At 35.1% G+C, this 26,236-nt stretch overlaps 1 protein-coding gene across 8 annotated transcripts in view; it reads left to right on the forward strand.

Annotated features, from left to right (window-relative positions):
- ptprz1a (protein tyrosine phosphatase receptor type Z1a) overlaps window positions 1-25,368 on the forward strand; it is a 59,631-nt gene extending 34,263 nt beyond the window's left edge. The window contains exons 8-32 of one of the 8 annotated variants that reach the window (XM_041257592.1): window positions 2,410-2,560; window positions 3,470-3,505; window positions 4,904-5,088; window positions 5,804-5,930; window positions 6,555-6,610; window positions 7,045-7,206; window positions 7,300-10,402; window positions 12,672-12,816; window positions 15,463-15,554; window positions 16,891-16,976; window positions 17,506-17,526; window positions 17,699-17,795; window positions 18,453-18,532; window positions 18,737-18,871; window positions 19,389-19,523; window positions 20,133-20,296; window positions 20,389-20,524; window positions 21,079-21,225; window positions 21,479-21,572; window positions 21,847-21,920; window positions 22,014-22,136; window positions 22,833-22,979; window positions 23,598-23,740; window positions 23,980-24,115; window positions 24,360-25,368. In XM_041257592.1, coding sequence (XP_041113526.1) covers window positions 2,410-2,560; window positions 3,470-3,505; window positions 4,904-5,088; window positions 5,804-5,930; window positions 6,555-6,610; window positions 7,045-7,206; window positions 7,300-10,402; window positions 12,672-12,816; window positions 15,463-15,554; window positions 16,891-16,976; window positions 17,506-17,526; window positions 17,699-17,795; window positions 18,453-18,532; window positions 18,737-18,871; window positions 19,389-19,523; window positions 20,133-20,296; window positions 20,389-20,524; window positions 21,079-21,225; window positions 21,479-21,572; window positions 21,847-21,920; window positions 22,014-22,136; window positions 22,833-22,979; window positions 23,598-23,740; window positions 23,980-24,115; window positions 24,360-24,503 — 5,919 coding nt within the window. In that variant the 3' untranslated portion in view covers window positions 24,504-25,368. Of the gene's footprint in view, window positions 1-2,409; window positions 2,561-3,469; window positions 3,506-4,903; window positions 5,089-5,803; window positions 5,931-6,554; window positions 6,611-7,044; window positions 10,403-12,671; window positions 12,817-15,462; window positions 15,555-16,890; window positions 16,977-17,505; window positions 17,527-17,698; window positions 17,796-18,452; window positions 18,533-18,736; window positions 18,872-19,388; window positions 19,524-20,132; window positions 20,297-20,388; window positions 20,525-21,078; window positions 21,226-21,478; window positions 21,573-21,846; window positions 21,921-22,013; window positions 22,137-22,832; window positions 22,980-23,597; window positions 23,741-23,979; window positions 24,116-24,359 lie in introns of all 8 variants that reach the window. The other 7 variants (XM_041257593.1, XM_041257588.1, XM_041257589.1 and 4 more) reach the window with 7 other exon arrangements.
- Window positions 25,369-26,236: the final 868 nt, after the last annotated feature.

Here is a 26,236-nt window from a genome sequence, read left to right on the forward strand (position 1 = left end):
AATATCTCAGGAAACTCAGTCTTGCATCCCTTAACTTGGATTTTAAGCGTACCCAAAATAGAGCAGAATCTGAATTTATAATATCTTTATAACCCCCTTTGAGCAGGCACCATAAATATTTAATTACTCCTCCTGTGGAGAATATGATTAGATTTAAACTGAACACAGACATCTGAAAACATGCCTTCGAACAGTGTCTCCTTTCAAAGTATAGCACATGGATGTAAACAGAGTCTCCTTTCAAAGTATAGAACATGCCTGTGAAGTTCACAATATGCATTATATATATATATATATATATATATATATATATATATATATATATATATATATATATATATATATAATATATATATATAGGGCTTGAGGTTTTATTTTTGATCAGGTTTTATTTTTGATCAACTTATTTTGAGCCGATTCTGTTTCTCAATAAAACAAGGAAAAGACTGTTAATTGCAAAACAATTTCACTGTTTTTTTACCCTCTTGAGTGAACCTGATTCTGTTTCATTTAATTATTATTTGAAACAGACATGACAGATTACATTATTTGCTCATCGCTGATCCTAATTGCATTTCATTCTCGCAGTCGCCTAGCTTATCATTGTGCTTTTCTTATTTTCACTTGTTTAACAGAGCTGTCCTGACAGATTTTCTTTTCAGCATAAAATACTCAGTATGCTGTACACTGATAGCACTGCCATCATTTAAAATCTCCTTTTTTTGTAGCAAAAAATAAATAAAAAAATTAATCTTAAAGCCAGTCTTTACTTAATACTTTTCTCACCTTTAGGTTGCAGAGGCAGCTTAACAATTAAGATTTGGGAAATAAAAACCGAAAACTTCAAGTCCTAATGATATATAATAAAGAAAATAAATATGTTTTCTAAATAAAGATTAATAAGCAGCACAGCCAGACAATATTTTGAAACATATAGGAAATATCAGGCCTGTAGAAGATACAATACAATATCCAGGGTTAAGACAACACATCCAAAACCAATCGAGATCCAACAGTAAAACCCAGCAGTAAAATACAAAACAATATCGGTCAATATGGTTACCTGCACATAGCACTGGGTATGGCACTCTCCAGCCCCCATTGAAGAACATGAGGAGAGATTCAATTTAGAGCAAGTTTACACATGTAGCCTGTTTAACTGTAAAGTTCAAAGCAGAAATGGCTTTTCCCTAAGTTTCTGTGTGTCCTCTTATCTATTTCATCTTTACATCGTGCTTCGTCATCTTTTTGAGTTCCAGATCCCGATAGTTATGGATTGTTATGCCACCCCTGTAAGGGGAGCTTATATGCATTTGCATACCTACTGCCAACGCTTAGCGTGCTGTTAATATCTCATAAACCATTTGTAAAGACTCCTAAGACAAAATCTATTGGCACATTTCACTATGACCTGTTACTTAAGATAGCCTTCATGTGATATTTTTGTTTTCAGGTGATAAAGGCTTAACGCTTTGAGATACGGGCTTCATATTGTCATTTCCTAGGCCAGGTTTGATAGTGGGTGTCAAACAAGAAAAGTGAACCCATCTGTGACAGTTTATTTGAAAAGACGTCCACCCTGCAGTGTCAAAGCCTCATATATCAGAAACCTTTTCAGGTAGTGACTTCAAATTTACAGGGTTATATGAACCATGCATGATTAATGTGTTGGTAACCATGACATTGACCTCTGACTTAATATGGTTGTGACATGTAGGTCATGTTACTTTTGAAGTTACAGCTTCATAGACACGGTATACTTTGAGCAACTGTCTTAGTGTTTGGTACACAACTCTTTGATTTTCTTACTTTCCATTACCAGTGTTGTCCATTAAAAGTTAACCCTTTCACTGCTGCATTGCGTTAACCTCTGGACACATTAATGATACAGACCTCATTCTTTAACATAGTGTCTTTATAGTTGGTACACAGTTGCATTCTATGATCCTCTCAATACATTTCCATTTTAGGTGCTGTCCAATGAATATAAGCTGTTTCAGTGCCACAGTCTTTTAATCTCTGACCATGTTATTGATACATACCACTTGCTTTCAGACAAGATATTTACAAACTATATTCTATAATACTCTCATTGAAATTCCATTACATGTGGGGTCCAGTAGAAATGAACCCCTTCATTGTATTTCATTTCTGGGAATATGAATGAGGCTGATCTTTTTCACATTTCCATATTGATTTATATTTACAAACTGTTCAATCAGATATGACCCTCCCCTTAGATTGTGCTAGTGGTGCTTTTGTGTTATGGGGTACAAGTGTGGTGGTGGATTTTTCTCCCTTCTTTCAAACCCTCACCAGCAACGGCACTTACAGTATATTAGCAGACGTACGGCCTGATATTTCATCACCAGATGTTTTAAAAATGTTTTTTTGATGTTTTTATTTTAGCTGGAGATGTTCTGCGAGGTTCTTACCATGCAGCAAGCTGGATATGCCATGCTGATGGATTATTTGCAGAACAACTTTAGAGAACTGCAATACCAGTACAGGGGACAAGTATTCTCCTCATACACTGGGAAGGAGGAGGTCCATGCATCTGGTAAGTATAATAACAGGTTTAATCCAAACCATTCATCCAGCAAAGGATGTAATAATAGTATTGTTATAAAACGGCAGGCAGAGGAAGCTCCTCTCTGATTGGTCAAATCACTTGTTCCACCCGTTGAATAATTTCATCAGTGCTGGAGCCTCGTCATAAAGTATTGATAATGAAATATGAATACACTTAAACAAAAAGGAAATGGAGAAATTGAAGAAAATGGGGACTGCATGCACCCCCCCCCCCCCACCATTATAATAAAGCATGTCCTACACTTGACAAGTTTTCAATAATAACAGACGAGTCAGGAAAAAGATGTGCAACACTAACATTCATGAAAAAATGTTAGAACTCAACTGCTTCTTAATTACATACTCAGCACCTCCAACAACATCAGCTAGTGTACTCACTGGAGCAAATAAGTAAATTGCATTGGGTCAATGATGTTGAAGCCGGGTGAAGCCACGGGACTATCAAATAGTTACAATCCTTCAGTAAGATCTGACATTCCTGCTGTTTTCATTTTCTTACCAAAGCTGGGCTTCAAACATAATGTCCGTAAGGGGTTACAAAAAAATAAGGCATCCATCAGAAGCTACTGGCGAGCAAGCCATGAAGAAAGAAATACTTGGTCCCATAAACTTACTAACAGTGTGGCATCGAAGCAGCAAAATTGAAACGGTTCACACAGCTAACTCCTCCTTCTACACAGACATTTGCACTGTCCTTTTCCAATAACATCAAAGCAATCACTTTTAGCAACTGTTCTAAAAATCAATGCAGTGTTCTCCAGCAAAATACAATTCTATTACAAAATGCACATGGGATCAATAGTTAGTTACTAGTTGTAGAGTAACAAATGTAGTACCTGTCAGGACCGCTCACTGGAACATTCTTTTTTTAAAACAGCAGACGGACGCACAAATGAAAATCATTATGAAGAGTGTAAGTACCGAATGAGTGTTAAGTAACGATGATAAATGCTGTTTTGTAATTGAATGATAGTACTCAAGAGTGCTGTGATATGCTGAAATATCACTACAGTGAGGGTTAGAGGCACTCGAAGGCATTGTGCCTCGTAACTCCCACAACTGTTGTGATATTTCAGCATATCACACACTGGAGTACCATCATTCATAATTAGCCACTGAGAATTATTTCATGAAACCCCAGCCACTATTTTCATTGATTGTGAAAACGGTATTACTGTACTTTGTAGCAAAATGTGTTACATGTCTAGTTTTGACTGGCCTCTTGTGTTCAGGATTGGGAGATTGTTTCAGGATAATCTTAAAGGATGGGTACCAAAGGTGTCTGGTATGTGTGAGGCAGTAATTTCATTAGGATTATTATATAAAACTATTTAAAAGGAAAATATATACATGTATGTGATGTGCTATGTTTTTTCAATGCTTAAAATGCTTTTCTTTGACGAACACCTAAAGTTAAAAACAAAGTGATACTTAATATTACTATTTTTTAGTACCACCTGCACATAAGTGTTTAAAAACAGCTAATTTGTCTAACTTGCAAGTTTATCTGTCAGCTCAATATGGGTCCACCTTACATATCGCTACAACTGTTTCATTAAAGTACCTGTCATTTTTCTTTTCATTGTTAACATCCTGACGAAGAAGTAATTTTGCTTTTGTTTTGTTTTACATGGAGTCTACAATAACAATAACTTTGTGATAAATACTCCTTGCATACAAATTAACATAACCTTATCTCACTTTAACATGTAAACTAGGCTAACAGGCTGCATTTTTTATTACCCTTTTTTTAAATTACACTAGTTATTCCTTACTAGTTATCCTGAATAGTTCCCATGCTTAAGTTATATCTTTTCAAATATTTGGAAAGACTAATCAAGAACCCTCTTTGAGTATGTCACATCTCAATAATTTACCACATGAGTGCTTTGAACTTGTATGCAAAGTTAAGCTCTGAGGGTTGGGTCTGTTGTTTACTGCAGCCTGGCTTGGAGAGATCTGTAAAACCACTGGACCAAGCAGATTGTATACAACTACTGTATGCAATCATAAAATACTACATACAGTATAGGGGATCTGTTGTAAGGATCTTCTACAGCCATCAGAAAACTCAGATCAGCCTCTGTTTGATCCTCCCTGTCCACTATATTTTTTATTGTATTTAGTGAAGTTAATAAGGGAAACATCAACAGGATTATTGTTAAATTAGAGTAAGTGGTGTGGTATGTAGACCCATGTTATTTTCTGTATTCCTGCAGTGTTTTTATCACATGGGGAAATAATCAGATATTTGCTAGATAATGAAGTAAAAAAAAAAAAAACATTCATATTTTTCTTCGTCTACTTTAAGTTTGCAGCTCAGAACCACAAAATGTCCAGGCTGATACAAAGAATTACACAAGTATTCTGGTGATGTGGGAGAGGCCACGGGCTGTGTATGATTCATTCATTGAAAGATATGCAGTGTTTTATCAGAGACTTGAAGGAGAAGACCAAACCAAACATGAACACCTGACTGATGGAGACCAGGATATGGTAATGTGATGCTATTTGCGCTTTGCAGAATAAAAGAAGCAGAGTTTGATTTTGTTACATATGGCTTCTGAGGCTACATAATAAAATGATTTTATTTTAACTAAAGTGTGCACAATTGCAAAGGGAGAGCTCAATCTCAATATAGTTATGAATGAAGTTTTGTAACTAGTCCATTAACGGGCTGATGTAAGGAAACAATATAAATAATAAATCAATTAATATTTATTTTATATAGAGCCTTTCATAGTGGACCACCATCACAAAACACTTTACATGATAGTGAGGAAGAATGCATAGTACATTAAGTACAGTGAAATACAGGACATAGTGCATTAAACACAACAGTAAAAAGTATGAGATTTGTGGAGCACGGAAATCGAACCAAACTAAAAATGATGTCATAAGAAGGACAGCAAAGCCCTCAGCTCACAGGAAAATAAAATAAAATGAATGATGGCAAAGTGCTAATTTGATAACCCATTCTTTACATACTCCGCATTTTTGGTGACCGCTAAAGTCCCACTGCTAAACAAGACTGCTAAACACGGATTGCGTGTGCAAAATGCAGATTTTGGCCGCAATATGGGTATGTTTTTCAGCCTCAAATCACTTTGCGCGTATCCTTACATCAGCCACTAAATGTTGTTTTCTTGTTTTCAGTACAATCCGAAACTACTCTATTACTAAAACCCATGGACTTTTGCTTTTTTTTTAGGGTGCTATTATAAATGATTTGACGCACAATACAAGTTATGTAATCCAGGTGGTTGCTGTGTGTTCAAATGCACAATACGGGAAGCACAGTGATCAGCTGATTGTTGATATACCTTTGGATGATCCTGGTAAGCTTGACAGTATCATACAGCATTTGTATTTGATTTATTTTGTTACTTTTTGAGATAGAAAGCAAAAGCTACAGGATTGCAATGTATCCTCATTATTCCTTTGCAAACCAGTTTCATCATTGAATTTTCAGTCTTTCATATAGTGTTGGAATGAACATTAATAAGGGCATTTGAATGACATTATAAAGCTTATATGATGATCACATGATGTTGATCTCAATGCAGGAACCAGATTGTAACATTTGGTTTGATGTTTCGGTCAATAGTATTAATATCTTATTTTAATTTGAATGACTTGCTTGGAACTTTTGCTTGGAAATATATATATATATATATATATATATATATATATATATATATATATATATATATATATATATATATATATATATTCAGGTAGGTCTAATATCTATTATAATATCCTTGTGTAAGAACACCATAATTAATTGGATTCTTTCCATCACGGAAAACCTTAGATTCAAGATTTAAAAGACAAAATACTGTAGTAATTTACTTTCTTTGATTTTACACATAGCTAGAAACCTGTTACATGGATTTCTGTTTCTGAGCTGTAAGCTCAGATCCATTTTTGTAAAGTTTATTTTTCACATTATTTTTCAGAGATTGATCCCGTTATTGATTTTAATGACACTGAAGATGCAACTGATGAATTTGAGGTAAAAATTGGAAACTGGCTTCTATAACAAAATAACTTGCTTACCAAAGACTATCCTTTATTAAAAAAATACAAGATGAAACGTTTCATTTTCTGGTCTTCTGTGATTTAATACTTTTATTTGCAGTCTTCAATTGTGTACTTAACATATATTTTTGTTAGTTGCATGATACTGATCCAGGTTGGCACAAGCATTGTTAATTTGAGACTAATCTGACCTTCATCCCTGGATGGACCAACCTCTTAGGAAGTAATACAGTAGTTCAGTCTATTTGCTCAGTTCTAATGATGCCAAATTGTGTAGTTATTTGTACTGTGACTATTATCCAAGTCAAGACAAGCAACCGTCTGCTGTGTACTTAATGAGATGTATGGAAAAGCTTTGCAAAATTGTATCTAAATTGAAACAGATTACTTTTCTCTTCCTTTATACAGACAACATCAGACACACCAGTTACAAATACTGAGAACCTGCCAAATGTGGTCAGTGAGAAAACAGAAACAGTAAGGCCTACCACTGCAGCATATGAAAGTGAGAAGAAAACAAGATCCAACAATGTTGTCACCAAAGACTATTCTGTTGAAAGCTATGTGGAAGTGAGTACAAGAAATGCACCTGAAACCGAAGAAACATACTCTTTGACCAGTGAGACTTCAGCAACTGACAGGCTTGCTGTCTTTTACCCTCAGACCAAAACTGTAACATCACCTGCTGAGGAGGATATCCCCTTCACTGAACCAGGGGAAATGCTTGAAGGTTATGATACCTCTACATCCTTCCAACATGAAGATTACATTTTTACAGATGCTGAAACAGGACCCCAAGCAACAACCATTAGTCTGCCCAAGTTTACGACGACCAGCCCGGATGCAAATGCAACGCCATATGTCACAGAAGCATCAGAAGACATAGAAACCCCTTCAACTCAAGATGCTGTTGGAATGTTCCCAGTAAACTTAAACAACACTGTTGTTACTGCTAATTATTCTGAAGATGAAGCAAATTATACCAGCTATGAGATTTCACCCAAAACTACAGATTTTGACGGTGACACCTTTGGCAACGCCACAGCTCCTCCTGTTAGTTCTGAGGTGCCCTCTGGTGGTGAGATTCGTTATAGTGATACAAGGGATGAAGATACACGTTATGTAACCACTCCTTACACCAGTGGTGAGATCGTTTTTCAGGGTACTTCATTTCCTAAAAGTTCACTCAGTCCTACCTCTGAGGTTTTGCTGTATTCTACAAGTTTGGGGCCAGGTGTCCAACAGCCGTCTACTTCTGCTGCCAGTGAAGTTCTCTCTCAGACAACTCAACCGGTGTTTAATGGTGAGATACCACTTCAAACTACCTCTGGTTCCCCTCTTACTGACATTTTCCTCCACTCTGACCCAGCACTGTTTGATACCCAGATGTTGAATCAAGCTACCCCTGTTGCTTCTGATTATCCAAGTTCCCTGCATGTTACTCCTGTATTGCCCAGTGTTGATTTGTTGCTTCAGCCCACCCTTCCTTCCTCTAAAGATGTGTTGTCTGAAAGCCACACTGCTCCCACTGTTGACTTGCTTCTTACTAGTATTGGCTTTTCTCAGAGAGATGTGTTTCAGCAAGCCACACCTGAAGCTGATAGGGTGCTCCTGCATGCTACACTGATGTTGTCTGATGGTGATCTGTTTCTTCAGCCTACCCTCGCTTTCTCCTCCAGCTTGTCATCTGCCCAGGCTACCCTTGCTTTAACTGAGACCTCTGTGTTAGACAGTAAGACTGAGACTTTTAGTAAAAGTAAAATGGGTTCCAGTGACAGTGTACTGTCTCATGCAACATCTGTGAGCAAGGTTGATACACTACTTATGCCTACCTTAACTTTATCTAGTGTTACTCTACCCCTTCAAACTTTACCTGATTCACCTGGCACTTCACTATTATTTTCTGACTCTGACAGGAGATTTCTTCAAGTTACTAAACCTTTCACCAGTGCTACTGGACACGAAACCGCTATGTTTTCCAGTTTTGATTCACCTGTTCGGTCACTTCCTTTATCCAGTGATGTTACTCTGACTGTGGCTACTCCTACCTTCACTGAAAGGGAGTCCCTTGTTTCTCATGCTGTGGGTTCTAGTGAAAGTCAAACAGTGGGTCAAACTAACCATGCAGAATCTGTATTAACAGGGGATATGTTTTCTCAACTCCCCCATGCTAGTAAGGATGTGACACTGCTTCGAGTTCCCGCCTTCACTTCTGTTCTAAAACTGACCACCCCTGACTCTACTCGTGTGCTTCACACTGACAGCAGGACTCAAATGAACCCTTCACACTATAGCAGTACACCTTTTTTATTGCAAGACACACTGCTTCCCTATTCTAGTGGTACAGCCTCTCTGGCGGGTCATGTCACTGCTACTGATGCACTTGCTAACCTCTCTGATAGCTCACCTAATGATGCTTCTGCAGGTACAGCCACTTTAGCACTTCAGCCTATGCTTTCTCTTCAAACTGTTTTTAGCACGAGCATTGAACAATTACTTCAGCAGACATCTGTTACGTTAAGCACTGAGGAACTGCTGCAAGCTCCCATTTTCACTCTCAATAGCAAAGCAGTGCTAGATCCTACCTCAGCATTATCCAGTGATACAGTTCCTCATGTGTCTGATAGAGGTCTTAAAGACAGTGAAGCATTTCTGCATGATGTCTCTACAGGTGTCTTCAGTCGGATGCATTTTACAGTTGTACCAGATGTCAAATATCAGGCAGCAAAGCTGCACACTACCTCTCCACCCACCCCTGGCAATGTACCACCTGCACCTTGCAAATGTGTGTCAAGCTGTCATGTTTTAATAGAAGATCAAGCTCAAAGTGCAACTGGTGAGACCAGTGCAGATGGTTCTGTTTGGTTTGCTGTTTCTGATAGCATTATACACCGTCAGCCAACCTCTTATCAAACTGCGTGGCAGCATTATAGTGCTGCCACGCAGCTGCCCCCTAGCTCCTTGCCCTACGGTCTGCCAGTAGATTCTACCCCTGTATTATCTTTTGAGGATGTATCAGTATTACCCACAAAATATTTAGGCACAGCTGATTCAATCAGCAGCTTGGGTAAAAATGAGGTGTTTCCCAGCGATGTGCGTGCTCCTGTTTTTCCTGTTTCTGAGTTCCACTTGTCTGTTGATTCTGATAGAGACACATACCTTTCTATCACAGCTGCCACAGCCAACAGTAAGAGCCCAATGACGCTCATCTCTTTGGCTACTCCCTCATATCCCCATTCCGTTTTGTCTCCCACTGTCAATCCTGATATTGAATTGAGGCCCCCAGTTACTGAGGATGACCAGTTTGTAAGCAGTGCTTCTAGTCCAACACTTGATAAAGATTCTCAGGAAGAATTAGAACAGGAACAGGCAAGGCAGACATCCACTACCACAAGGGACCAAAGCAGTCAAAATGTTACATCTGGGTTAATTACACGTCCCTATGCAAAGACGACTACAGGTAAAGCACTTGCTACATCAGACCCAACACTAACTGAAAATTATGACCTGAAATTAACTCCGGCCTCAGACACACCTTATGGGAAACAACATTCTTCTTCGTTCCCTTTTGAAAATGATAATCAGACTGATCGTTTTGAAGAAAAATCAACCACAAAAGACTCTACAACGTGGACATTGGGAAACACAGATGAAGAAAGTGGTTCTGGTCAGGGAACCTCAGAGAGCCTCAACGATAATGAAACGTCTTCAGATTTCAGTATTCCTGACTACACTGACAGGGACTCAGAAGGTACACCTGATGCAGGTAAAGCAGACTTATTACCAAGAGTGCTGCAGCCCTCTGCACTGCCTTTAACTAGTGGGATTGCTGCAGCTGTGTTCAATGTTCCTGAGCCAGATTAGTCATGATATAGTTTCTGGCAGCTGGAAAAAACAAATGCATGATGCCACTAAACCGTGAATGTCTGCACATTGGACATTGGAATTACTAACCTATGTATCCCAATCGACAGAAATCTAAAATTCATTTATATCCCTGTCTGTGACATATGGGTAAGGTAAGGATTGGGGGTTATGTAGTCGTAACATCATGTAACATGCATCAAACTTAAAAATGATTGCCATGACTTCTTTCAGTATACTACCTAATAACTTCATAGTGGTTCATAGAGTCAGAATGCACAAAAGCTTAAATATGGATTCAAACAAAAAACTGCAAAGCCTGTGTTCTGCAATGCTTTTTTCTTTTTTTTTTTGTAGTCCATTTCTATACCCTGTGTAGTCCGTTATATAGATATACACAACCAGTTGCAGTATGATTACACTATGTAACACAATTTTTGTTTCTGGGTAGCAAGTGTTATTTCCTAATTGCTTATGACTCAAAAGTATAGAAAATGGCTGTTATTCCCCACAAACTTTGCTTTTGTGACCAGGACAGTGATATTTCAAAATATCACTATTTTCAATGGGAAAACGGGCAAATGTGTGTCTTTTCGTTCACATAAAGTATACTGTATTTACAGTATAATCGTAAATCTCGAAAAACTACTCACTTCTAAATCTTTTGTAGTCATTTTTGTATTACTTTAGTATAAATACATGTTAATTTGGATTCATATGTTGGTTTTTTTTCTGACTTTATGTGAACGAAAAGACACAAAAGCGCCCGTTTTCTCATTGGAAATAGTGATATTTCAAAATATCACTGTCCTGGTCACAAAAGCAAAGTTTGTGGGGAATAATAGCCATTTTCTATACTTTTGAGGCATAAGCAATTAGGAAATAACACTTACTACCCAGGAACAAAATAATAATAATTGTTACACGGTGTTATAAAATATGGTGATTTGCCAAGTATTTGCTAATTAACGGTTATATAAAGCTTTTAATAAACAGTAATTTGCTACATTTAAACTGTTATGTCCAATCGTTAAATATACAGTGGTATCTCTGGGCTTGCAAGGCTTTTACAATGATAATGTATACCCAATATGTGCTGAATTAGGCGTGCAACAAATGTCCAGTAGGTGGTAGCAAAATCCTAAAAACTCTTTAGGCAATAGAAATCCACTAGATGGCGGCAGACTCCTTCCACACTCAATGTAAACTACTGACTGAAGATGACAGGTACTATAAAGACACTAACCCACTCCTCATTACTCTGGATTCATTAAGCAACTAATTTATGCCCTGGGGTTCAGTCATTGTGTGTGAATTAGTGATAGAAGATCTTAGAAGCATGTCTGCCTAGAGTATACTGTGGGGTGACTGGATGGCTTAATTAATGTACAGTAGTGTATTGTCCTAACCTAGAACAACAAAATGCAACCCCAACCCCTGTTAACCTGCATGTGTCCAATTTAGCCTTCTTTCACAGTTAGGCTTGTTGTAAAATAATTTATGATCTCATTTTGTGGTTACACTTGCTGGATGCATGCTCAACAAAGTGCTTCTCTGAGCCGTGAGATTTTTGTTTCACTTGTTAATGAATAAAAAAAAAAAAAAACACTTTTAGGTAAGAATTTTAAAATTAATTTATTTAAAAACTAAACATAATTGATATTTTATGCATTACTGTTATTAATTGTTGGTGTTTTTTAAAAAAAACATACAAATGTTAGAAAATTAACCAGTTACTGGTACCTGGTTTTAAAACATAATGTTTTGCATTTGCTAATACAGTACATTTAATTAACCAGATTCTGGGTAAATTGCCATTTTAGCTTTTTGTAGAAATAGCAGTTAACCACCTGTTTATTCATCTTAATGACAGCACTTGTACAACAAATATTGCTTCAGCAGATTTTGCCTCTCATTTTACATTGGATTTACCATTATAAAGATTGTTACTTCAGTTTTTTTTTTTTTTTAAGGTAAGTTCTTAATGCATGTTTGCATGCCTGCTCTCTTTCTGTTCTTAATCTCTACTCACAAAACATTTTAACTGGTTTGCAAATGGTAGTGTATAATTTTTGTATGAGAAGGCAAAATATTTAAGTAAAGTAAATGCAGTGTTGAAAAAATGAAGGTTAACCTTAAATGTCTAAAATGTAAACGTTCTACCCCCACAGAAGCCAGCAACAGCAGCCACGAATCCCGCATTGGTTTAGCAGAAAGTGTTGAAAAAGAGAAAAGGGCAATATTCCCTCTGGTGGTGGTGTCAACCCTCACCTTTCTCTGTCTAATGGTGCTAGTGGGGATTCTCTTATATTGGAGGTAGGTTCTCATTTACAGCAAAACATAAGTAAAACATTTTTTTAAAGCTGCTTGATTGCACTGGTTGCATTTTTGTTTACTGATTTGTGTCACCTTTAACATTTTGAATTTCCAGGACAGGAGAGTGTATAGAACTAAAAGTGGCCCAATCTGTTTATTCTTATCACTGTGACATTTGAAAATTAAAATCCAAGTGTTCTGTTAAGTTGATCTAAACATCCGCACATCTAAATATTTCAGCTGTTTTAAATATTTAAAACAGGACATGCCTGCCTGCCTGTTTACATGCTTTTAAAAACAAAAAACCATGAGGCATTAAAAGTGCATTCTCTATACCCATCAAGGCATTCCATAGATATGCATTGTAAATTTTAATGCTAGGTGCCAGTCATTTTCATTTTGTGATGGCTTATCAAATCTTCCTTACACAAATCCTATAGATCATAGTGTTATATTACTAGGAAAAACAGTATAATTACTGATATTGTGCAAAATGAAATTGTAATGAGTAAATTAGTTAAAATGTTTTAATAATGTTTCCAAGTTAAACTATGTAGGTGCTTCAGTAGGACGCACTTAATTCCCCAATAATGATAAGAGATTATAAAAATTCTTGCAAAATAATTTTAATTGACATTTAACCATGGTTTTAATAAGCAATTTTCTATTAGCTGCAGAAAATGGAAAACATGTCCCTTTGTTAAACCGCCAAATGATAAGCTAAAAAGAATGTATTATAATTTCCACTTCATTCGATATGGTTAAATTAAATATATATTAGCACTCTCTGTATGAGCTGTACCAAATCGCTGACATGTGCTTTTCTTGAAACATTGGTAATTATTTTAGATTTTACATTAAAAAAAAGAATAGTTTAATTTTCATTCTTCTTTTAATTCTAGCATCTCTAAATTAGAATTTTTCAGAAAGGCTTAATAATGCTAGATTGGTTTTGTATATAATTGTAAATTAAATAATTGCAGTGGGTTTTAGTTGCAGCTTGTGTGCTTCATAGTTTGCCTTTAAGCACTGGAAAGTTAAGTATTCTCAAAGCTTGCTTACTGGGACTGCTTTTTCACTACAGTATAAACTGACCCACTGCTGCTGTTGAGAGTACTGGTATCCATACAGAATAGTAGTGTAAAACTGCTGTTGTTAGTATTAATAACTGTCTAATATCATTTTTAAAACCATTTGTTACACATTTATGCATGCTTTATTGTTGTTTTTTTACATATCCTTCAAACTTTACCACTTTTTCAGACTATCGTTTATAACAATAATGGTGTAACATACTGTAATCACTTCATAGTACAATTAGAATAAAGCATGAAAGAGAAGTAATTATTCTATAAAACATAAATAGTTTGTTGTTCATGACTTGCAGTTAAGAATACTCAGCACTGTGCTTGACTGCGGAAAATTATTTTGTATGATGAAATTTCCCATATAAATCCATTCCTTCCTACAGGTGAATATGTTTTTGTTAAAATCAAGCATGCGGGTATAAAACACATGGAGATGAATAACAATCACATGGTGAACAGAAAATAACACAACACAGCAATTATAATCATACTTGCTGTTTGAAGTGCACACTTTAAATGGTTGGTTAAAATGTATATTGTGAAGACACAGTGCATTAAATATATGATGTAACGTGATTAAAATCAGATAATGAAAAAATGAGGTTCCTACACAGTAATTACAGTAAGCTATTGCTGCTACTGTATGGTAACCTTTTCCAAACAGCTTCTTAGAGCTCCTCCTTGGAAAAAAAAAAGTGATTAGAAGTTTTTTTTATAAACATTTTTTTTTTTTTTTTTTAATGAAATTTTTTTTAAATGAAATTTTAAGGACTACAGTACATTAAATTATTTTAGATATTTAAAATATTAAATACATCCAAACGAGGAACTGAGACAAGGTTATAAATTAGTTTCTCCACATGGAATTCAGTTTGAATCTGGATCAGGTCACAAATTAAATGATGAGTTGATGCTGTGGACAGTTAGTCAACAGCCATCATGCAAAAATATTTCTGTGAAATTAGTATCATTCAGCATTAAGATCATTTTTTTTTGCATTAACATAAAACCGAGTGATTAATTCAAGGTTGTTATTCAAGCCGTGAGTCTCTTTCCTTCGGAGACTAGATGCCAAAAAGCCAAAGCAACATAATGTAATCCAGTTTGCAAAAAAGTCCAAACATGACCGTGAAATGTGGTAGTATCTGCAGGCTATACAAAGTTTGAATAGTACTTTTATTTTGCTCAATATAATCGTGTGTATTTAGTTTGCCAGCGTATTTAAGCTGTCTGCTGTGCTGTAGGGCAGAGCTAGTGTCAGCTTGGCAAAGGAAATCATTGATTGTACGAGAGAATCTGTATTTAGGATGTGTGATATTTGTTCTTTCTTTTGCTTCAAATACAGGTAACTACAGTTAAAACAAGACAACAAACAGTGCAAAAAGATGGCTTTGCTGCCTTACAGTAAATTAATTTAGGAAATTGTTTCTTTTTTAACATTTAATATTGACTTCTTTATGTGATTATAACATTCTCATTATATATTTTATATAGAATGTAGTATTGTACAGGTGTAGTTTTTTTAATGTCTTAAATACCACTAATTTTCGTTTTCAAGGAAATGCTTTCAGACGGCTCATTTTTATCTAGAGGACAACACATCACCTAAAGTGATAACAACACCATCAACACCAATCCTTCCCGTCTCAGGTAATGAAATTGCTTATTCTTCAACTTTAAATTAACTAGGCACAATTGCCAATAATTACAGAGAAATTAATGAGGTAATTACTGTACTTTAACCTAATATAGTAAAACAGCACAATCTCCATAACCACAAATTCCTAGTGGTTCTTGTGTGAATGTATCTAAACTACATTTAGTTAGTAAGTTTTACAGCGTTTGTATGTTTGATGAAAGTATCTGTATTGTTGGAACTGATGTTTCTACAGCATATGTTGTAGCTGTTTTTATTTTATTTTTTTTGTGTCATCTGGCGAAAAATGTACCAGCTATAGTTCTGTTTATTTATGTACATATTTCAGAAGAAAATGAAGGCCTTATTGGCGACTGTCATTCTGATGCATTGCCTTCTCTTTTACAGTTATGTCCTGATCTTGACCCACATTAGCTGATCTATCGAACCGTGGGCATGAAAGACAGTATTTCCATTTAATCTCCCCACCCTGTTTTACTATTTTGATAATGGCAATGAAAGCCTTACAAATATAAACATTTATTGTGCAAGACACTGACATTTTACATTTGTATATACATGCTGTTCTTACTTCTCCTTCATAAGAAGAAATAAACATAAAATTGCCATTTCTCAGTTTGCTAAAAAAAAGGAAAAAAAAAAAAAACTTCCTGAGAAATAAACTAAGAATGTTCCAGCATTTGGCTTAATCTAATTATTATTTTCATTGCACAATTTAAGTGCTTCACCACAGTTCTGTTTTAATTATTCACATCTGTTGCTGGAACAGATGGGTCATTTTATATATGGCGTTCCTCCTGCTAACTGCAGCCTAAAGATAGAGAGGTTCAAAATTCTGAACATTTGTGAATGATAATAACAATATTACATAAAGTTGAAATTTGAAATGCTGGATTTAACACTATATATAACCTACTAGTCTACGATCATAAACATACAAGAATTCTCTTCAATTCTATGACCAATTGTATAAAAATCCTTTGTTGTTGTTAGGATAAATTGTCATGTTCCTTCAAGAGAACAGTTATTTTTTCACTTAGCTAATGTGAGATATGGAGGTCAGACCATTATATAGAGACTATTAGTACACCACTACAGTGGCAAACACAGTGACTGAAAATAAACTGTCCATCATTTTATGTAATGACATCCAAAAACCCAATAAAAATATAATTGTTACTAACACATAGCATTATTTAGTCATCCTGCATTAAAGCTGTTGAGGAGAAAAATCACCAAATACTATAATTATTTATGACTAAAATTACATTCACCACCCCATCACATACAGATTAAAATCTTAAACAGCAAGACCTTTTGTTTTTTCAGATGATGTTGAGGCAATCCCTGTGAAAAAGTTTCCAAAACACGTAGCAGACCTTCACAACACAAATAGATTTACTGAAGAATTTGAGGTATGTTATACACAAATTTTTGTGTTTTTTTTTTTTGTGTTTTATAATTTATGAAAAATAGATTTAAACTGTTCATAAATATTACAATGCAGCATGTTAATGGACTGGTCCTCGTGACCTCTTCTGTGGTTTGGTACTGATTTCAGGGTGGTGTTGCATTCCTAGACGACTCAAAATTATAAATTCCATCCGATTCACTATAGCCACTGTTAATGCGATAAAAAAGAGATTCCTGAGATAGTTGTATTCAAGGAGACATGATACATCCTTTAGTTAGCTAGCTATTGGTCATTCATTTCATTATATTTACATACTTTGTTGTGATATGATGTCAATGTAGAGTTGAATTGCATGGCATTTGAAATGCTGCAGTTATATTGCCTTGCTGCTTGTCATGGTAAACTCTGGTTACTGCATGATTAAAGGTGATCACCTTTTTTAAAATTACATTAAAACTCATGCACATGTGTTGCTCACTATCTGCCATTGAATTTCATTGCTGTGCTTTTTGCATTCACTCCCACATTAGATTTTGAAAGAGTTGTATGAGGTAAGACATCCTTTCTTAATATTTCCAGATCTGTAGCAATAGTTTATAGGATTACATATATGTAGGATATTTTGGTTCTGTGATCATTTTTGCATGCTTATTGCATCGAGGAGTGTTGTTCTTCTAGGATGATTTTCATAATTGTTCTGATACATATGTATTTCTTTTACAGGAAATTCAGACTTGTACTGTGGATTTAGGTATCACATCAGACAACTCCAACCATCCCAATAATAAGAACAAGAATCGATACGTTAACATTGTAGCATGTATGTATGCAATAGATTCTTTTAAATTCATACTTGATTTCTTACTTGTATCCTGATACCATTTTACAGAACATTCTAATAGATCTGATCATTTCAATATGGGCTAACAGGGCAACAACTCTTGTTTATACGTAAAAACAAAACAAAAAAATTGTTAAATGTGAAAGTGCATTTAATGATAAAGATTATCAATTAAGGACACTTGAGTGTAAAAAAAAAAAAAAAAAAAAAAAAAAAACCTAAGACAGTATTTAAAAGGAGTATTACAATATTGTTCATTTAATGACTTCTTAATAGAATGTCTTTCAGTATTGTTGTGCAAAGCTTCAGCACCCTACAATTTTCAATATTCATATTTATATTCACTACAGAGATGTTTTCAATAGCTGGCATTATATTTTATGTATCTCCGAGGATAGGATCTTAAGAAAAGCAGACTACGAGTCTGTGTGTGGGTGTTGGAATTTAGCATATTATAATGTACTGCATTATAGGATTGTTACAATGAATAGTTGGGATGAAAATGTTTGACCTTAAGGAAATGTCCCAATAACTACAATAATATTTTTTGTTAAAAACATAAAATAAATGATTCTTATATACTCAGGAAATTCTTTTTCCTTGACTTAAAATGTTTTCTTTCTCCTTTTATTTCAGATGATCACAGTAGAGTAAAACTTGCACCTCTTGAAAAAGATGGAAGCCACAGTGATTACATTAATGCAAACTATGTTGATGTAGGTAAACTTTAAAACGCATGATTGTATTTCCTGAGTACAATTGTTGTCCTTGTGGGGTAGAGTGTCTCTTATCATTTCACACAGTTTGAGCACCTCAACCAAACTACATGTAATGACATCTCTCAGGACAATAGCAGACACCTTATAAACAACGTATTGCCTTCTATTTGAGTAGCCTTCTCGTTCCTTACATTTCAATAGGGATTCAACAAACAAAAAGCCTATATTGCAGCCCAAGGGCCTCTGAAATCAACAGCTGAAGATTTCTGGAGAATGATCTGGGAACATAACGTTGGAGTTATTGTTATGATCACAAACCTAGTTGAGAAAGGAAGGGTATGTATTTTCCACTTGATATTTCATTGTATTTAGGTATGACAGAGTAGCTGTATTTTTATATATTTTTGAACATTGCCAGCCACCTTGTACATCCGGGAACAGCATGAAAACAAGAGTGAGTTCTTTGTTTCATTATCTTCAGATTAAACTGTAATCATATCTGTCAAAACCTTTCATGAAGGCAGGTTAAGAGACATTTCAATTGAACTCGCTGATCCAGTCATCCTATGACATATTTTTATTTGACAGATTTTTAACACTAAAGGTCCTTATTTATAGTTAAGGTGCTCATAATGCTTCCAGGTGAAATGTTTTCTAAGCCTGTACAAGGCATCCATGCAGAACATCCACCTGCTCCCCTCAGTAAAGCCAGGTTTAGGGTGAGCACGATAGAAAATCTGTATTCTGAACAGTTTTGGGTTTCCACTGTTACCTTATTTTTGTATGCTTTCTTTGTCTTATGCATGCAATTTACTTTCACGGATATTCAATGTTTTTTTTTTTTGTACTGTAGAGAAAATGTGACCAGTACTGGCCTTTAGAAAACAATGAAGAATATGGCTGCTTTCTTGTGACAGTAAAGAGTACTAAAGCCATGGCCTGTTACACTCAGCGACACTTCACTGTGAGGAACACCAAAATCAAAAAGGTTAATAAAAAATATTTGTTGAATATTATATATATATATATATATATATATATATATATATATATATATATATATATATATATATATATATATATATATATATATATATTACTGAGCATTTTATGTCAGAGCTGCCGATAGGCTCCTCCGTGGAGTGACATCCTCAGTCCCGCTCGCCGAGGGATTAAGTTGTCACTCCACGGAGATCACATTCTCTTTTGCTTCTAACAATCAGGTAGGTAAGGTATGTATAATACCAGCCTGTCCAGTTGCATGATTGATTCTTTGCAAAAGAGCTCTCACTTTGAGTTTTCTGCTAAATTTCATTGCAATTTATTGCTGGAAGTTGGCTTGCCACTTCCCGGAATCAGAAACTTGGCTTTTGAGGACTGAGCTGAAACAAAAGTATTGTTGTTGGTCGTCTTGTCTTTCAGGGAACTGGGGTTATGTAACATATTGCTTTCTAGGTGCATTTCTGGGATAATATTGGGGGATGGATGAGAAAGCAACTGAACTGCTGTTATTCACTGTGAATGGTAATTGTTGACATCTAAACATTGTCCATTTGTACTACTCAAGGGTAACATTGTAACATGTTGTTCCTCTCAGGGATCCCAGAAAGGGAGGCATATTGAACGTACAGTTATCCAGTATCACTACACACAGTGGCCTGACATGGGAGTTCCTGAGTACACACTTCCTGTTCTGACCTTTGTGCAAAAGTCTTCGGCAGCCAGAACCACAGACATGGGGCCAGTCGTAGTTCATTGCAGGTATGCTCTAATGTAATATGGAGTGTTTTAAATGGTGCTTTTAAGCTGCATGGAATACTGTGCACTGAAAATGCTGTTTCTGTATTTTGCAGCGCTGGGGTTGGGCGGACAGGTACTTTCATTGTGCTGGACAGCATGTTACAGCAGATCAAAAACCAGGGCTCTGTAAACGTACTTGGGTTCCTGAAACATATACGAACTCAGAGAAACTACTTGGTGCAAACAGAGGTAAGACAACACTCTACTGATCCTCTCATTAAATGATGTGATCTGATATTGCTTGGAGCATGCAGGGTCTCAATGCAGAGTTCAAATATAAATAATAATACAGTCCTCATATGAGAACTACCAGAATTTTGTTGGTCCTAATTGAGATCAATTTGATAATATGATAGAACAGGACTCTCCAACCCTGGTCTTAGAGAGCCCCTATCCAGCAGGTTTTATAGGTGTCTTTACATCATCACTGGCTAAAGATCTGGAACACCTGTTAATCTTGACTAATTAAGCCAATAATTGGTTTAATTAGGTAACTGAGAGACTGGTTGAAACTAAAACCAGCAGCCACAGTAGCTCTCCAGGACCAGGGTTGGAGACAACTGCGATAGAGCAACCATTATCCGGGATTAACAAATTACAGACACGTCTGAGTGTAGTCCCTAAACCTTTTTGTAAGGTTACAAAAACAAAAAAAAACCTTTAAAGGATGTTTTTTTCTATACCATACATAGTCGCATCTGTGCCTTTACGCAATAAAAAATACATATTTTCTTTTAAAACAGGAGCAGTATGTTTTCATTCATGACACTCTTGTGGAGGCCATCCTTAGTAAGGAAACCGAGGTTGCTGCCAGTCACATTCATGCCTATGTTAATACCCTCTTGACCCCAGGGCCATCAGGAAAAACCCGTCTGGAGAAGCAGTTCAAGGTAATATAATAGAGTACTATCAACCCTCATATTAAATGCTATCTGTGTATTTGATTTCTGTGACATACCTACAAAAGGGCCTCTAAGAGTATTAATGTTGGTTGATTCATACTAAATATATGCATTGTTGATTTATTCAGCGACAGAAAATCATTTTTATACCTAATTTGGTCAAATTTTCCATGATTTTAAACATTTAGATATTAAATGACTGAAAATAAGAAAGTATTTTAATTAATCTTTGTCATGTTAGTTTCTAAGCCAGCCCAATGTAAAAGAGTGTGACTATTCGACTGCACTGAAGCAATGCAACAGGGACAAGAACAGGAGTGCATCTCTTATCCCCTGTAAGTTGTGAAAGATGTTATCTTGCTTAATTGCATTTATTGTTCACGGCTGTCCATAAAAAAGTCGCTTCAAACTGTCAAGCACACTCCAGTCTGTGTGTGTAATAGTTAATGTCACTGACATCACTATTTTAAATGTTTGATACTGTAAGTTTGTTTTCCATATAATTTAATGATATCTGATTTGTGAGTTTAAACTATCATATAATTTTGCCTGTATTTGTATATGGAAAAATAATACAATTTATTTAGTATCTATTTATTTATTTTTAAGTGGAGCGATCCAGAGTTAGCCTACCCTCTGTATCAGGTGAAGGTACAGATTACATCAATGCCTCCTCTATCATGGTAAGTATTCTGCTAATGAGAATATATTTAAAATAGAATGCATTCAAAATCAGAGTTGTAAATACCCCAGCATCTCTACCTTATTGTGTTCAGGGCTATCATCAGAGCACTGAGTTCATTATAACTCAGCAGCCACTTCCAAATACCACCAAGGATTTCTGGAGAATGATATGGGACCACAATGCACAGATAATTGTCATGCTTCCGGATAACCTGGTGAGTCTGGTGAGATTCTGTTCTTATAACGCTTATATCCAATGAAGAAAGCAGTAAGGGAGATATCTAGAAATATATTGAATGAGAAAATAAACAACATATCTTTGTGTTTCATTTTTATTCTATACATTTGAGACATCCTTAGTTTTTTTTTTTTTTTTTACATCAAATCATTCATGACATGTACAGATATGGCCAAACATTTTGCGTCACCTAGAATTTTAGGATTGAGACATTATTTAAAAAAAAAAAAAATTAGTTAACAAAATGTTGATTTTTTATTTAACTTCATGTGATCAAAGAAACTACAAAAATTATATGGCAAAAGTATTCTGGAAGCCATACTAGTAGTATAGGATTTCATGTTAGATTTTGAATTGTCACATTTTTCAATTTTTGTCAGTTTTCCATTAAGTACATGGAAAACTTCAACGCGGTGTGTAATTCAATATATTAATGTAACATTATTTTGCAGGCTTTATTCAACTTTATGAAGCAAAATATGTTAATTATATTGGGTGATATAAAACATTTGGCCATAGCGGTACACACTTTCTGGATCAGGGTTTCAGAATTTCTTTAACTGAGGTTCAACAGCACCCATTTTGAATACAACCCCTTTTGAGAGTCTGAAAGCGAAGTAAAACAGGTTTTAAACTAATGTTGTTAGCAACATGTCATTGCTGGTGTTTCTAGGCAGAAGACGAGTGTGTTTACTGGCCAGGCAAAGAAGAACCAATGAGCTGTGAAACATTCACAGTTACTCTGGTTGGTGAAGATCATGTTTGCCTCTCAAATGAGGAGGAGCTTGTTGTCCAGGATTTTATCCTGGAGGCCACACAGGTAAGACAAAGGAAATGTACCGACTTAAATTTGTGTCACATTCTCAAGAGAATTATACAGTATGGCAATTCTTAATCAGCTTTATGGGTATGATTGCATTTTTGAATCTTGGTGCTTCCTTGGTCAAGCCTTATAAATCTAATTGGACAATGACATTCTTCTGTTGTGTAGCTATTAGACATGAATGTTTTTTTTTTTTTTGTTTTTTTTAATTAGTTTTAAATGCTATAAAATTAAAAACAAGTTTCATTTTTTTTTTAAATCTGTGATTATCTCAAAACAAGCCTATTAGAGATAAAAAACGAGTCATCGCTAAAATATGCATTGACAAAGTTACAGTGTTTTGTATCTCTAATATATTCCATTTTTAATTGGTGCTAAACTGTTCAATTTAAAATAAAATCTGAATTGAAACAGAAAGTGTGAAAATATGAAGCATTAAACATTTAACATGAATCATTACAAGACACATCTGTTAATGTTAAAAACGCTGTCACAATGCCATCTGGGTTTGCTGAGGTAGAGGTGTGATAAGGAAACAGTCCCACAGGCTTGATTACACATACGTTTTATCTTGAAATTCTTGACAAAGAAGTCACTTCAGATATTCCTTTACAGGATGACTATGTCCTTGAAGTAAGACAGTACCAGTCTCCAAAATGGCCAGATCCTGACAGCCCAATGAGCAAAACCTTTGAGCTGATTAACCTAATCAAAGAGGAAGCGGTAACACGAGATGGACCAATGATTGTGCACGATGGGTAAGCTTTTGCTCAATTATTATTCACTTTTAATTCAGATACCCACATAATACCCACTGCAAGTTCCACACTGCAAAACACAATCTACACCTCAATAATACATTAAATTAAGAATAGTGGCTTAAATCTTAAATAAGTGCATTTCTTAGTCTGGTCTTTTTTTTCTTTCTTTTTTAGCTTACTTAAACTAGCTGCTTCAAAAAATGTGCTTGTTTTTCTACAATCCCTTTCTTTAATAGGTATGGGGGAATAACGGCAGGAACATTCTGTGCATTGACCACACTTGTGCATCAGCTGGAGAATGAAAACTCTGTGGATGTCTATCAAGTGGCAAAGATGATCAACTTAATGAGGCCTGGTGTCTTCACAGATATTGTAAGTAACTTGAAAAACAATTACACAATTAGTGTAAAATATAATGATAAATGTACAGCAAATGTACATGTGGATTCAATTGAAAATAATTGTATATTTATACATTTGAATTACTGGTTATAAATTGATATTATTCTGTAGCTTCATATGTTAAACCTCACTAAAATTGTGTTTTAACGTGTAATATGACCTTAATGAAGATGTTAATATATTTAAGCTAAAAATAAATGCTTTTCTTTTGCAGGACCAGTACCAATTTCTCTACAAAGCTATCCTTAGTCTTGTGGACACAAGGGAAGATGAGAAAGCTATATTGTCAGCTGATAACAACGGCACCATTCTGGGCGATGGAAGTAATGCAACTGAAAGTTTGGAGTCCTTGGTGTAACTCTTATTACAATGAAAACTCTGTATGAATTTACACCTTTTGAAAGATATTGCTATAACTTTTTGTGAATCCCTCTAAATTCCATCTTTAAATGCTATGACACTGTTGCTGGATGTAATGTGTGCCTTTATCTAATTCATGTTGTACTTCTATTTGATTTTATATGGTTTGGACCAATTCACATGCTAGACTTGTGTGTAAAAGGTGAATTGTGATTTCAGTCAGGCTCAGCATTAGTTTACATGCCCTTCTCCAAATGTGTTTTTAACTTTTCAGATTTCTTATTTATTGGAAGTGAGTTAAATGTTAAGGCATGAAAGAAAAGAATGTCCTTCTTAAATGACACACTGTATGCAACTAGTATATTTTTCGTAGCAACCGTGGAATTTGACAGAATTGTGTTGTCCACATAGATCATGTAAATAAAACGATTCTAAATAGTGTTTAATGTTTGAATTAGATATGCTCAGTAACAGTCTAATATGTAATGTAAATAGTATTATAGTGACCAAGTCTATGGACCAAATTCTATTTATACTTCTAGATTTTTATATTTTACTACAGAGTCAGTTTTCTAGTAGTTTTGACATGTATGGCTACATTGTTCTAATAATTTAGTTTACAGATTGTTAATGTTTAATATAACTGGTATTAGTGTTCTGTTTTTTGTTATACAGTATAAACATACATTTGCAGCATGAACTATTAACGATTTTAGTTGTGCATTAGAAATGCATCAGTTCTTAATATAGTGTTTTATGCTACATGAGTTTTAAGTACAACTTTTTTTCTGGTGATCCCCCTCCCTCCCTTTAAGTCACTGTTTTGCATTATGGTAATCACAGAATAAATATGTAAATTTCAATTAATTGATAAAAAAAAATTCAAGAGTGTGGTGTTTTAATGGCAATATTGAACACACATTGTAGTTTAAAAATATATTTTACTTGTTAGCACACTAAAATACCATACTACTGTATAAACCCTGTTAATCATCACTTTACCTACGTCAGGTGTGGGCATGGCTGCAATGTTTAATTCTTCATTGTTGAATGTTACATGTAAAGCTGGAGAACACAGCTTTGTATTCTGACAGCTGCTGGAGTTTTGCTCAAATGAGATATCTTACTACTACCCATATTTCTACAAGGTTGAAGAAAAGGAACACACAGTGGGTATTTAATAAAGCCAACTGCAAACAAAATGAAACAAAGCCAGCAATCAAAGAAATGTGGTTAGTCACAAAGTGCTGTCAGAAATGTAAATAAATCTAATATCTTAGAAGATGCATAAACCAAAAGTAAACTACATTTAGGGTTTCTAGTTTTCAGACTTTATTTTTGATCACATGATGTCCCTTTAAACATATTTTGAGCCGAATCACTTTCTTAAATCAAACACTAATTAACAAAGGAAGTTGTTTCTTTTTACCCTCATATCTTGATTGAGTTAACAAACGACGTGCATTGATCTCACCTGATTCAATTTGAACCGGCATTTCGTTCTGGCTCTGATCGCCGAATTCGGCTTATTAATTTCCACTGCGTTAGTTTCTAGTAGTGCTTTGCTAATTTAAAATCTGGTATTAAAATGGGAGATGGAAAATAAAAACTAGAAGCCCTAACAATATTTTATGTAACTCAAAACAAAAGCTCAAAACTCCATCTCAAAAGCTTCCACGACAAACTGAGCACAAGGGTCAAATGACAAGATAATGTATGCCCTCTTCACAA

This window comes from Polyodon spathula, chromosome 8 (genome assembly GCF_017654505.1).
Source record: "Polyodon spathula isolate WHYD16114869_AA chromosome 8, ASM1765450v1, whole genome shotgun sequence".
Classification (NCBI taxonomy): domain Eukaryota; kingdom Metazoa; phylum Chordata; class Actinopteri; order Acipenseriformes; family Polyodontidae; genus Polyodon; species Polyodon spathula.